Here is a 14,953-nt window from a genome sequence, read left to right on the forward strand (position 1 = left end):
CCATTCTATATGCATCCGAAGAAGTGGGCTGTAGTCCACGAAAGCTTATGCTCTAATAAATTTGTTAGTCTCTAAGGTGCCACAAGTACTCCTGTTCTTCTTTTTGCGGATACAGACTAACACAGCTGCTACTCTGAAACCTGTCAATAAAACTTGTGTGGGAGCAGTGGTCATTTTTTTGATCAAGTACTTTGTCAAACGACTGTACTTTGCAATAGAGTTAAAGGGACATTCTCAAGGTTTGCGGGCCCAACATGGAACACTTCTAAAGGTCATTATTTGTAAAATGATTTTCTGCAAGTGGAAAATTGTGACCAGTCCCGCCCAAGCCCCAATTGCTCTGGGGCTGGGGGATCCAAACGCGAAAACAACCAACCTCTGATAACAATTCTGGTTTCTGTGAGCCTTCCAGGGATGGAGAGAGACACAATGTTGCCTTGAGGCATCGTTCATGTCAAGTTTAGTTCCAAGCTGGCTCACAAGAGTCTGAAGCAGTTTGGGAAAGCAAAGGGGACAGCAATATGTGTGTGTATGTTGGAAAATTCAACAAGCCCACGTTCTGAGCTCTCTAGTTGGAGTGCTCAGCTAAGAAGCTGGAGTTTTAACACTCTTGGAGTACTTCCTGTTGAAACCTAATAAATAGTTTTTGAATGTCTGATAGTTGGGTGTGGGAAAGAAAATTTCCATTTGTTTTTTTTTAAATGGGTGGATGAAGGAGGGGAAAGATGGTAACCAGAATTCAACTTTGGGTCTGTCAGCCTTAAAAAGCTTCCCTTTCAATATTTGCTGGTGAAAAACCCTCTTTTAACATGTGGTGCTGTTGGCAGTTCAACCAACTGGAAAAATGTTGGTTGAACATTTGCGGAAACCAGATTTTAAAATTCTGTAAGTTAGAGATGGAAAAGCTCTATCACATTCTCCAGTCCATCTTTCTGCCAGTGCAGGGTCATTCCCTACAGTACAATCCTGGAGCAGTTTCTGTGTCGCTAAGCAATGCCAGTGAAGCATGTATTACTTTTTCTTTCCACTGAGTGATTTTTATGTAGTCTAGAAAAGATTTATGTTTAACCATTATTTTTTGGAGTGCTGTAACTTCTGCATGTAAAATGATGTACCTTGAGGTTATTAAAGAATAAGTGATGAAAAAAGTAATGCCCTGTTTTTCCTGTGTAGTGGTGGTGTGAAGAATTACTGTGTAGTTAAACTCTTGCATTTGACCTCAGTTTGGCGTATATATGAAATGCAACGTGCTTATTGCCGTTCAGTCAACAGTGGAAAGAATTCCATGTTTCGTAGCCCTTTCAGTTCAGCCTTTCTGACAGTCTGCAAGGAGAAGACCCTAATGAATGAAGTGGGCAGGGCAGCTAATTATCACTCATCCCACGAGAGGATGTGTCCTTCAAGCTCAGGATTAGCTCCAGAAGGGTAAAACCTGGATAGTAACGGCAACAGGCTTCACAGCACCACTCTGGTTGAATTTCTTATTTTGTCTAGAGTACGTTCTCTTTGTCTGGGAATAAGTATATAAAGAACTGCCAAAGTGAATGGATGAAGAGACACCTTATTCTCCAATTTAATGCACGTTCCTCAGAAGAGAATAATAGTGTCATCCTTATTAGGAGAAACTAATTGATTTTTGGCTGACTTCCATTTTTCAGCTGTAGCATTTCATGTCACAGTCTTTGTTTCTCTTCTGTATTATACCCCTCCATATAAATCTGTTGAGGCTTTTATTTCTCTGCAATTATGCGTGTCTGATGGAATGTAGTATATTGTACTACAAATTATATTATCTCAAACATAAATTCTTTATACGTTAGTTACTAAAAATTGCTTATGCAAGTACTGTTATGAGAAGAAATATGCGCTGCAGCAATTTACTGTTTTCCACATTTTAATCTGTTCTTTTCTTCAAGAATGTTCAGTTTTACATAATAAGCTGCTCTATTTTCAGCGTAAAGAAATTCAAGTGGGAATGGTATTCCAGTAGATAATGCCCTTTGAAATAATGGTAGATACACTTCCGTTAGGGGTAAATAAAAAACAAAGTAGTCAACATTAGCCCCCTCCCCCCCCCCCCCCCCAATCAACCTCTTCCTTCAGGCTTGATCCAAAGTTCGTTAATGGAAAGAACTCCCATTCACTTCAGTAGGCTTTGGATTGTCCCCCTACCCCCTGAACTTGCTGGGGAAATTAAGTGGGTTTTTGTGCATATTGAGGCAGGGTGGAGGGGCAGTGGCTCCCTAGAGTAAGTACTGGAAGGTGTTCAGATACTGTGGTAATGAAGGTGGTGTAAATATGCCTGTATCAGATAGAGGAAGATCATCTACGGTGTGGGCTAATCATCCCAGAGATAGGAACCAGTAGAGCAGTCAAGCCTGAGGTGAACATCTGAGCAGACCTTAATATAACCTTACTGTTGTTAAGGCCAAACCCCAGAAAGGGGGTGAGTTTTTTCACTCTTCAGTGACTTAATTTTAAAGCTGGTTGGAAAAGACAATCTCACATAGCCTGTGTTACTTTTTTTTAACTGAACTAACTAAAAAAAGTAGTCTTTTGTTCCTGTGTTTATTACCTTAAAACACTAACTAGGTAGTGAAAAATACAATAAAAAATCCCCACTGTATTGGCCTTTTTAATAACACTAGTTTTTAGAATTATCTTTCCATTGTTTGTGTGGACATTGAAATACTATAGCAAGTCTTAAATCTTTCACTAGCTGGAAAATGCTCATAAAATTGTTGAACTCCAATCAGTAAATCTGTGTGGACGACCGAAGAAGTCATTGTCTCGCTCACCACTGTTTGTTTCATTTTATTGCCTTGGAGGAAATAATTGGTTTCCATGATCCACTGTGCTTAAAGGTGACTTTTTCATATCCACGTTATATTGCTATTGCATCACAGCATTAAAAATATTAAATATTTCTTCTTCTGTTTTTGTAGCAAAATACCATAGACTCTTAGCTTGATTGTTGCTATGGGAGTTGGATGATGATCATGATGAAAGCCTGTAAAGGACCCCAATAGGGATTAAGGGCCCCATAGTGCCAGGTGACTTCACAAGAGTTGAGGGTTCATCACAAAAACCATAAGTAACTTGAACCACCTGCATCTTTGGCTAGACTTCTTGGGTTGTCTAGCTCTAGTTCAGAGTGGGAATGATGACATTTGGTACGGGTCCTGAAGGGGAGGGATCCTTGGGAAAAGATTTAGCCTGGGGTTCCTGGGATGTTATTTTGGAATTTCCTTTGTGTAATAAAACCGGGCCCCCGGAAAGGGTGAATTTTTGATCTGGTGATGAGTGCCTATCTTTTGCTTGGAGCTGGGTGGGAACTCCCCCAACTCACATTGATCTTGACTGGTTAAATTGCTTCCTTTCACTGTGCTGCAGGTTGCCCAGTTAAAAATATGACTTCTGATTCTTACATGCCTTTTTAAGCACTTTGCACACTTTTCATGCATGGACCTGCAACTATTATTGTTGCATTTGGAATTCTATATAGGTTTCCCTGCTATAATTCAGATCTTATTTGTTTCTTGCACACTCCCTTTGTTGCACTATCAAGTTTTTGCTGTTTGACCCCAGTTTATTTGGGCTTTGATAAGGGCTTGGTTTCTTTTGCATATGTATGATCCTGTTGAGTAATAGCATTTGATCCCATGGTTCCCAGTGCTATTTGTATGCAAGAAATGCTCAAATAGACCTTTCAGAGCCTGCATATCAGATGAAGCAGATTGACACTTTACGTAATTGCATTTGGTCATGAATACTGTCTGATTTTCTTAAGGGGATTGTGTGGGTTCATTTTTTCTTCAGGAATCTGACAGTTCATGTTGCATAACTTTTAAGAATTCTGCCCCCTTGTTACAAAAATAGCCCATTGGACACTAGTGCTGGACATACCATTTTAGTTCCCCCAGTTATTCTAGTATGCTTTGACAAAGATTAGTGTAGTCTTAGTAGGACAGTTAGAGCAATGAAATATAACACTATTGTGGCCTGAAAAAAGTAAGTAGTTTATTTAAAATAAAAAGCTTCTAATTTTTCTCTAAAGCTCATTTTAAAATCTCATCTCTGTAAGAGACCACTTTCCCCAACTAAGGGCATGTCTACACTTACCTCTGGAGCAGTTGACTGCCGAGCGCTCTCCCGTTGACTCGGTACTCCACTGGAGCGAGAAGCGTAGACGGAGTCGACGGCGGAGCTTTAGCAGTCGACCTACCGCAGTGAAGACACTGCGGTAAGTAGATCGAAGTACATCGACTTCAGCCACGCTATTTTCGTAGCTGAAGTTGCGTAACTTAGACCGACTTAGCTTGTCCCTCCCCACACCCACCCCCAGTGTAAACCAGGTCTAAGTTGGACAGCAGTGGAGTTCTGTATGTGTAGCAGCTGCTGTGCGCTGTGAAGAAGACGACATAGCCCATTCGTGAGTTTAATTTCTTTTTAACCCACACATTCATGTTCTACTGAGTGCGGGTGAAACTGAATCACTATTGATTAGCTTGTCAGTGCAGATGTGGGTTCGGTGGTAGTTCTGTTGATCCTTCAGATAATATACAACAATACCATATTGTTCCCAATTTAATAATCTAGCTAGCTAGCTAGAGTAGTCTGCTGTCTGGACTGTTGCTGTAGTTTTTAATCTATATCTTTGTTTCATCTTGACTTCATGACTTGTGGTTATAGCAGTTTTTCTTATTATGGGAGTGGGTACAAAGTTCGTCAGCTGCTGAATGCAATTAAAATAATTATTGCAAGGTTTCTTCCCCCCCCCTTTCCAAGGTAAGGGCACCTCGTTAGTTTGCAAGAAAGTAGGCTTGTTGAACTATCCATTTGCTGAATTGGTTTCAGGTTTTAACTATTTTATTTGATCTTTGATCACCATCCACTAGGTTGCCCTTTATTTTCGCTTCTTTAAATGGCTTTGATCCATTCCATATATATATACACATGTATATGGAGTTCCTCGTATAGTCATGGAAATTGATTCACTATGTGTTAAACAGTTCACTTTCATGGTATCACATACTTAAGGCTGCAATGACAATCCATTTGTTGGTTTCCTCTCTTTAAATATTGCCTGTGCATTGTATGCCAACGCTTGTTGGAATCCTGATCCATTTAATGAACTTTCTTAAATGTCTTTCGTTCTAGGGGGTCAAAGCTCTTTTAAGCCATTAAATACGTCTCTCTCATTCCCATGAGGATAGGGGGAGCATGATAGCTAGTTGACCGATTGGAGAGTAAGGCACAGAGAAGTTAAGTGACTTGCCCAAAGTCACAAGAGTCAAAGTGAGCTACAAACAGAATACAGGCGTCCCAATTCCCATTCTCCAGCTCTAGCCACTGAGCACCACTGCATCTGGAGACCTCAGCCAAGAGAGGCGCCCCTTTGTGCTAGGAGCATAGGACATGGGAAGAGTCTCCTTGTGCGGCAAAGCTTTTAGTCTGAGTAGACGAGAGACAAAGGTGGAGGTGAAGTGGCTTGCCCAGTGTCAGGGACAACAATAGATGTAGTGCCCAGGTCTACTCTCCCTGGATGCACTACCCTATCCACTAGACCACACTGCCTTATAGGCAAAAATGTCTCTTTAAATTGGAAGTTGCTTTATTTATTAGCTGTATGCAGAACAATAGATACATCGCCTGGTTTGAACACGGCCTTCGTATCATCACATATTTAGAGCAAACACTGAATAAGAAGTATTTGACAATGCAATCATTGCCTGCAATTATGACTCTGCATTTTCCCGTTCTTGGCTAAGAGAACTATGCTGAGGAATCTTCAGACAAACCATCTTCATAACTATTAGATGGACAGCAATATATTAAGAGGAGCAAAGTTTTATTTCAAATGTCGCTGATGTCAGCATTTTTTTTTCCTACTGAAAAGCTTTTAGCTCTTGGGCACCAAGTCAGATGCCATTTAAATGCATAACGTTCAATTTTTAAACACCCCCCTCTCCCTCTCCACCCCCCCGTGCCAGAACATTCTCAGTCTTTCTTGGATGGAGTGTGTAATAGGCACTTACTTAGCGCCGATAAAGCCTAATTGAGGATTCAGTCAAGGCGGTTGATAAATTAGCAGAGCTGGCTTATTAGACAAATGCAGTATAGACTTGTCAAAATAAGCAATTCTTAAAATTCCCATTGCATAAGAGTAGAATTCATGTAATTAAGCTTCTCTTCCTTTCTCTGTTCCCCAGATGCTGTCCTCTTATTCTTGAAGGATAATTCAAACTTGTTTCCTACAAAGGCACACCTGTATTATTTACCCTATTCTGTTTCACTCGGTGGTTGCTAATGTCCTCTAGCTGGTATTACAGCCTGCTTATGTAACCCACTGGTGAGAGTGTGTCACAAGTCCTCATCCATGCTGATCTGCAGAGGATATGAGTTGTTAAAGCCCCCAGCTACAGGGCTTTGGCTATTTAGCTGAACCGCGAGCATCTCTTGCTTTTAGCTCTGGAGGACCCCATTGTAATTCCCAGTGCTTCAGTCAAGATAATGGCTGTTACGCAGGTTGATCACTGTGATGGGACAATATTCTCCAGACAGGGATACCTCACTGACATTGTGTAACGCACAAGGCTGCGACAGAGTGTTTTCCAGCACCTGAAACCATATTCTTCATATAAGAATGAACGCTCGGGTGAACGCTGAGATGGCTGCAAAATAGGCTGTCGAGTGTAGCCAAAAAGGATAGGATGAGGTATTCCTTCCGAGGAGGCAGCACTGAGTGTTAACAGGATCGGAAGGACATTTACTTTTGACATGCAGGTAATGCACCCAAAAAATTACGTCTATATGCCAGTAGATAACACTCAATTTTGACTAGCGCCTTAAGAAAAGTGACTGTTCCACATCTGTCTGCGTTTTGTCAAGCTTCAAGATGTGAACTGGAAAAAGTGGATTTCCATTCATGGTGAACAATACACTGTCTATATATTTTTCACATTCAGTCGTTATCATGTCTTAATTTTTGGATGGCTTCTTTTCCCTGGAAGAAACGCTGTGTCTAGAGAATAAGAATGCTGCAGTTTGATGACCCAATTTAAAATGTAGCTATGAATTCATCAGCTTGGCTAAGCATATATTCAGGTTTTTTTGGTACTCTTTATTGCTCCCAGATATGACAATATTCTTTTTTCCCCTTTCTAGTTCAAGATCGATGGAGAATGGTGCACGTGGATCGATTATGATCGTTTTCAGGAGCTGGTCCAGGAGTATGAAAATAGCAGGGAATCAAAGACCTTCACCGCAGCAGATTACGTAGCCAAAACACCACACTGGGCAATGTTTGGCTCCAGAGAGAGGGGCTTTGATCCTTTGGACACTAGATTTCAACGAAAGAACAAAACAAAGGACATCTCAGGGTGTTGATATCACTAACCTGATTGACAGATAGAGCTATTGTTTGGTTTTTCTTACTTGTATAGCGTAACTTGGATACAGAATATTTGCACATAGCCCTGACCCTTGACAGCAACAAAAAAGGCAAAAGCTCTTTGTAATCTCTTTCCTTCTGTTCCTTCTAGCTCTGCGATTTAAAATATTAGACACTTTTTAATCTAGTACAAATGATCCATATAAATAATTGGCATGGTGCCATGTAAATTTTATTCTGTGTATAGACTTTGCAATTAGAGAGTAACTGTGGCCCACACAATTTAGTGTTACAGCTTTTATTATTTTGTTGCTCAACTTTTTGGAGTGGAGAGAGCTGGCACCTGTTTGCTTCCTGTTTCAACATTTAAATGTTCTGTTTCAATAACAATGATAGGGAGAGTTGAATTTTTCAATGTAACTATCCCCCTAGTTTGGTTGTCTGAGGGCATGAAACCTGGGAGCTCTGGTTTTGAAAGCCTGACCCATACCAGGAGCATCATGCCATTGGCAGCACATAAGATTTGTGAACGTGTATGTCAAATACAAACACTTGTTGCTATAAGTAAAAAAACAAATTAATCTAGAGCCCGATCCAGCAAGATGGAGAGTATCCACTGAAGTTATAGAACACCTCTAACTATGCTGGTAGTGTGAAGCCTTTAAAACATGCCCAAGTGTCTTCCAACTTTATGGATTCTTATATTTAATATTTTCTAAATAGTTGTGCCTCCAAACAAAATGTGTTCGGTTTTGTATGAACTCTTTTGGGCCAAATTGTGCTCACCAGATTTATGCACAGTATCCTGTTGATTTCAGTGTGAGTTTTGAGTGAGGTAGGCTATCAGTATTTGATCATTTGAGTAAGCCGGCAGCGAATTTTAATTTGAATCCCTGACCAGTAGGAAAACCTAAATGCATCACATCTTAATATCTAAAGAATCATTTCTGCCTTTGAGCGGAAAGACTGGAACGATCAACAATATTTTGAAACGACTAGGAATAAGGCACCAACAGAATCTCTCGAACCAGATCATAACTTGCATTTTTGGCGGGGTGATAGTGGCTAATCTTCAAGCCTAAGTGCCAGCGTGTTTGATCAAAATTGTCAGTTGTGAATGAAGAGCAGTTTTGATTCTAAGCAGTACGTTTATTCAGGAATATTACTTGTTGTCTAAACCCTTCAACAGTTTCAGTTTTTGTGACAACTTCTGATTGTGATGGTAGAGCCTGGACTTGGGGCCTTGTTGTGAACTTCCTTACATATATAAATATGCATAAATATACAGTAACAACAGTGAATTTGTCCGAGTTATAAGTGTAAAACTGGTGTAAGTAAAGTCTGAATCAGGTTTGGGATTTTTGTTCCAAGAAAACTATTGTCTTTTATCACAGAAAAGTAAAGGTCACACTGATGTGCATGTTATAAATGTATCTATTGGAGAGACTGGACCACAGATGGCTTTTTGTGATATTCTGAGATATTAAAGTAACTACTACTGGGAATTTACATTTAAATAAAGGTGGTTTTTGTTTACCACTGAGGAAATAATTGCTTTTGTATCTCAACAATCTGCACCATTCTGTTTATGAAATATGTTTGGGTGTGCTGCATGAAAACCCCATGCAATATCGATACGTCTGCTCATGTACAAGTTACTAAGCCTCAGTGTGAAAATATCTAAGGCCAGATTCTCAGCTGATGTAAATTGGAATAGCTGCATTGAAGTATTGATGCTGTGTTGACTTGGACCAGCTGAGGATGGTGGGTTTATTTATAATCTCCATCTATATGGATCTTAGACTCCTGTTGCATATGGCTACTATAGAATGGAATTGTATTTGAATATTTTCCACTTACAGCAAACTCTAAGAAGGAGTATAATTTGCCTGTGCAGGTTAAACAATACAATCTCAGACATATTATGGCGATGTGTTAAAGAGAGCTATGCTTACTGCCATGTTTTTAAGATATATGCATCTTTTAGATGTGTTCTCTCAGGGTTCCCAGAGAATGCCATAATGTATCCTGACTGAAACCTAACTACCTAATCTGGCTGTTTTATGAAGGTCATTGCTATTTTTTAATTTCTTTGTTACAGTAGCTGGTATTTTCAAAATTAGTAATATCCCTGCCTTACAACTTGGACGTGTCGGTATTCGTGGGATTGTAATTTTTTTAAAGTGCAATTCTTAAACTGTAAAAAGTGATTCAGAAAAGGCAGGAAATAAAGTACTTGACTTTTCAGCGCAATCTTTTGTGTGTGATTGTGCACCGTTCACCATTTTTTCTATATGGGGACCTGAATGAAACATTTAAAAAAAAATTGTAATGGGAATTTAAACGTTTGAGCTTTCGGGTTGCTTGTAGCGAAAAGTGTGTGTGTGTGTGTGTGTGTGAGAGAGAGAGAGAGAGAGAGAGAGAGAGAGAGGTCTGATCTAGTGTGGAAGATGTCCTAATAGGTAATTTCTCCAGCTTTTTTCCTAAATGTTCAAGTTTGTTCTCATGCTATGGAGGTTAAAGGTGCCAAATACAAACAGCCATGATTCTCCAGAGAGCGACATCTAGTGGTTAGAACATTTTGCTCACTGTAGTATTGGGTGTAATAAAATTGATAGCTTTTGTGCATTGTTGCAAAGTCAAAAGTAAGAATCCTTTTGTTATCCTCATACCATCAACCACAAAGACAGCATGGTGGCCTTTACACTATCTCTACTCTATTAATTGGAGACTAGAATTCATATATCTTTCAATACTAATATGCTAGGAATGTATTAATTTTATATGTATCAAGAAGAAACATGGTTGTTCAGTGAATTGTAAAGGAAAGATAATTAGATTTCATTGATCCTTTAAAGGTATTGGAAACTCATAATGTAATGCAGTTGGCATATTTAATTACGATAATGGTCAGAAAGCCATAATCAAACATGGGATTTTTTTTCTTTTCACCATCCACGTCCCCAAAATACTTTCTAAACCCTAGTGTGAAAAGCAACTTTGTGGTTCCAATTTTTCACTGTTTTTTCCAATTAAAAAGTCTAGGGAGCAACGCTTTTCCTTTCTGCTCACTGATCTGGGCTTGGCATAGCTTACTGACTCTGCAAGCATTTTTAGTGCTCTCATCCAGGTATTAGTGCAAGATATCACATCTTAAAAAATCACGTCATTATGATTACCCTCTTGTTTCCTTTCAACTACATTTTAGCAACTACTATCTCAAGCTTCCATTATTGGAAATTATTTTATACCATCTGCAAACTGAGATGCCCAGCTTTCTGTCATTAGAAGCTATTTTATAAGAAAATTCACTTTTACTAGTAAAACTTGAGTTTTGCTGTTACCGTCTCTTCCAAGTGAATAGGGCTTTTTAAAATATGGATTATAGCTCTCAAAATATGGATTACAAATTCCAAGAATTCAGAGGAGGCTGCGTTCTGGTTTTGCAAAACAAGAACCAGAACCAGTATGGATAAATCCTCTTGGTTTTTTTCAACTCTAGAATGAGGTTTTTCTCATTGGCTGGAATGGATGTTACATGCTAACAGTACAATCTTTTTTCTGTCAAATCCTTAAGGTGTGAAACTGTTTATACAATGGAGGTCCAGAAGTATTTCATTGCATCAAAATGTGCAAATTTCACTTTGAAATAGTGAAAGTCGTCTTGTATGATATAGGAGGGAGGTGGGAAAGAAATGATCTCGCTTAGAAGTGCTCCACTGGATTTAATATGAGGGGTAACGTGTTCAAATAGAAGTTGTCTTCCCTGGCAGTTTAGCTATCATCACACAGTGTATTTGTTCTTGAAGAGCTGCAGTTTAAACAACATTGACATGCTACTGCTCCTCGGCACAGATGTTCCAGGAGGAATTACCCTCTGATGGAGATGTCTGTAGACTGAGACCTTGTCCAATCCTGTTATGTTTCATGGCAGCCCGAATGTCTCATTAGAAGTTCCTTCAGGGTTGGGGTAGTGGGGTGAAAAGCATATTTCTTTGAAATTAGGGATGTTTTGTGTGTTGCTAAGAAGCACCAGAGTGTAAACCCACTTCTAGTTTCCCATATAAATCAAATCAAGATAATTGCCAGAAATCCCTGCATAGGTTCTGGTAGATTAGTATTAGCACTTAGGCCTCAATATTGCAATTGACTGCTCATGCCTATTCGCAGCAAACTGTAGAACTGGGGCCCAGCGATGCACTATAATGTACATACAATACTCCATTTCAGGCTTCCTGTGATATAGCTGTTCTGGTTTCCTAGGGCCAGATATTCTGATCACTTCCAAAACTCGCTGATGTTCCATGGAATTACACAGCTATAAATCAGCCCAGAATCTGGCGCCCTGGCTCTTAATCTACCCTAACCTCCCAGTTCAGACCATGCACTGCAGTATAGTTAGTCTCGGCTTCCTCCTTGTATTTAATCATTGAAGGCTGAGAGTTGGATTTTACTAATGGGGTGTGTGCTGCTGTTGACTACTATGGTGATAATTAGGCAGTTAATGCTGTATAACATCTAAGTGCTGGATCATCCTTTCCCATGGAAAATCCTAGGGGAGTGCTAAAGAGTCAGAAAATGCTCCCATGTGTTCTATCTGTCTCTCTAAGGTTCTCTATTACTGTCGTATTTGAGCACCTCCCAATCTTTAATGTATTTCTCCTCACAACACCCTTGTGAGGAAGGCAGGCACTATTATCCCTATTCACACATGTGGAATTGAGGCACAGAGGCTAAGTGATGTGCCCAAGGTCACATGTGGAGTCTGACAGAGCAGGGACTTGACGCTACATTGTTCTACTTCTAGGCTAGTGCCTACTGGCCCATCTTTCCCCTCTGTTCTGATCCCACCTTGTCAGAGGTCCCTCTCCCCACTAAACGCTCAGGAGCTGAATAGGCCTGTATTGCTTTGAAGCCTTTTTAAAAAATATTCAGCAAAACTTGAGCTCACCAAGGAAGAGTTTCAATGACTGGTGTTGGTTACTGATTTGTAAATATAAATCTCTCGGCACACAGTGGGAATTTCTTGCGATCACTGACAGGTGGCCGCTTCAACTGGAAATTTGCAATGGTGTGAAGAGAAAAAAGAACGAATACTTCATTTTTCATTCAGTGGAAAACAAAATTGTGTTTAGTACTGAGTGCAGCTAAGGGCTCAAGCCCAGCCTAAAATGCACAGACCTAGTTCACGTTGAAGTCAGTGGAATTACATCCATGTATGCAACGGCTGGAATATCTCACCTTGATCATGGCAACGGTTAATGGCGGATCAAGGTACAATATTTTAGTTGCCTTAGGGAGCAATGCTTTGGGATGAGTGAAACGTGAAAACCTTGAAAATTAGGAACATTGAGCAAACTAAGGGCCAAATGTTGTTCACTTGAGTAGTTCCATTCACTTTTAGGACTATTCCAGTGAATAAAACTAGCTGGATTTTGTCTTGCAATTAGATCTGAGTTGCTTTAAGCACAATACATGTCTTTCAATGCCCATATCCCAAACCAAATCCTCTTACACAACTAGCTTTCAAGTGTACAATTTAATATGAATTGCCATCCAGCGTTGTTCCTAAAATATGCTAAAATTCAGACCCATGCAACAAGGGATTGCTCCCCTAGGTTAATATATCTGAAAAAGATAGGCTAGATGTTGTACTTGGATTCAGATATTTGGTACTGTGAAGTCTGTCAGTTTTGCTGGACATTTTTTTTTCAAATCTGAGAGAGGTCCTTTGGTTCTGAACAATCAACAATAACATTTGATGCTTTCACAGAAATTGCTTATTTTAAGGTAGATTGAAAATAGATTGCCTCTCTACAAGACATTCACTTTGCCTGTGATGTACACCCTTTCTATGCTAGGGCTGTATTGCGACAGTATTCATCCAGCCTGCACAAGAAAAGAGAGTGATCTTTCGGGTTGCCAAACTCTATCCTTTCCCTTTTGACATAGATTTATAAAAGGGCCTGGTCGTGGGAGAACTCCCATACGGCTCAGTGATCAGGCTCGGGACCATCCTCTTTGGAGATTTTGATGTCACCTTTCCGTAAGAGTTACTGAATAAGCTGCTAGTCAGGGAATGTCAAACATATTTTTTATATGTATTAGTTTGTAACAGAGCCTATTGTCTCAGCAATTGTGTGCCTTTATTCAAAATATGCACACTATATCAAACTCCCAGCCTCCCATACATTAAGAACATAAAAGTGGCCATACTGGGTCACACCAGTGGTCCATCTAGCCCAGTTTCCTGTCTTCTGACTCTGGCTGGTGCCAGATGCTTTAGAGGGAATGAGCGGAACAGGGCAATTGATCAAGTGATCCGTCCCCTGTTGTTCAGTTCCAGTCAGAGGTTTGGGGATGCCCAGATCATGGGGTTGCAACTCTGACCATCTTGACTAATAGCCATTGACAGACCTATCCTCCTCAAACTTATCTAATTCTTTTTTGAACCCCTTGGCCTTCACAACATCCCGTGGCAATGAGTTCCACAGGTTGACTGCATTGTATGAAGAAGTATTTCCTTAGGTATGTTTTAAACCTGCTGCCTGTTACTGGTAGCAATGGTCACATGGCCATTTAAAAGTCTGACTTAACAGCTCAGTCTTTTCTTTGTGGCCTGAAGCTCCCCAGATTGAGGATCTGGCACCACTACAGGGAGCAATGGCGAAAAGCATGACTCTTCTTGCTGAGAATACCCAGGTTCTTCTCCTGGAACGTTCAACTCCAGGATCCAAAGGTAAGGTAGATTTTAACCTCTGCATTGTCTTGGTGTAAGACCTTCTTAGTTAGCATGCCGTAAACCAAGTTAACCTGTCAAGGATCAGGCAGAGCTGGTATTTTGTGATATAGCGGTGCCATCATTTTCTGCAGAATTTAATCTTTCACTTAAAAAGTTCTAGCCCTGTTCTTGGGGGGAGGAGGAAGAGGGACACACCACGGCACACACCATGTGTTTTGCATGACTGCTGTCGAATAGCATCATCAATTGTTGATGATTGTAGCTGCAACATCCAGCTACTGTAGAGTTATGGATAGGAATGGAGTAGAGAACCATCACTGTCATCCCTGACCCACTAAAGTTAGTCTTCTCAAAGGATAGAAATAGCTTTTTCATAAAGAGCAAAATCATGATTAAAAACTTCCCCAAAACAGTCGCTCTCTATCAGCCCTGCCTTTACTTTGCTTCACCTATGAATGACTTTGAACGTTATATTTAGTATGACGCAATAAGGAGAAAATGGAAAGAGACATCTTCATTTAAATAAGGGTCTCTCTTTCCTTTCATCCAATGCAAATTGATTCATGAGCTGGCACTGGGTAGTGGCACCTGAGTGAAAGTAACTGATGGCAGGTACAACCAGGCATTGTGCAAATGACTTAATATGATGGAGCAAAGGAAATGAATATTGGGGAAAATATCAATTAAAATGATGCATGCATTCTTTGCTAAGTAGAGAACTTGAATTCTCTTCCCTTCCCCCTCTTCCCCGCCATTTTTGTGTGTGGTGTTGCCTGATTTGCAGGAATTTTCAGCTTTGTTTGTTTGTTTTTTAAAAA

General features: G+C 40.0%; 1 protein-coding gene across 2 annotated transcripts in view; it reads left to right on the forward strand.

The window, feature by feature from the left end:
- The window catches only part of LOC128825689 (S-adenosyl-L-methionine-dependent tRNA 4-demethylwyosine synthase TYW1-like), a 132,767-nt gene extending 123,127 nt beyond the window's left edge, over positions 1–9,640 (forward strand). For both annotated transcript variants that reach the window (XM_054008410.1, XM_054008411.1), the window contains exon 17: positions 7,168–9,640. In XM_054008410.1, coding sequence (XP_053864385.1) covers positions 7,168–7,389 — 222 coding nt within the window. In that variant the 3' untranslated portion in view covers positions 7,390–9,640. The remainder of the gene's footprint in view (positions 1–7,167) is intronic.
- Positions 9,641–14,953: the final 5,313 nt, after the last annotated feature.

The sequence above is a fragment of the Malaclemys terrapin genome, chromosome 18 (genome assembly GCF_027887155.1).
Source record: "Malaclemys terrapin pileata isolate rMalTer1 chromosome 18, rMalTer1.hap1, whole genome shotgun sequence".
Taxonomy (NCBI): Eukaryota; Metazoa; Chordata; order Testudines; family Emydidae; genus Malaclemys; species Malaclemys terrapin.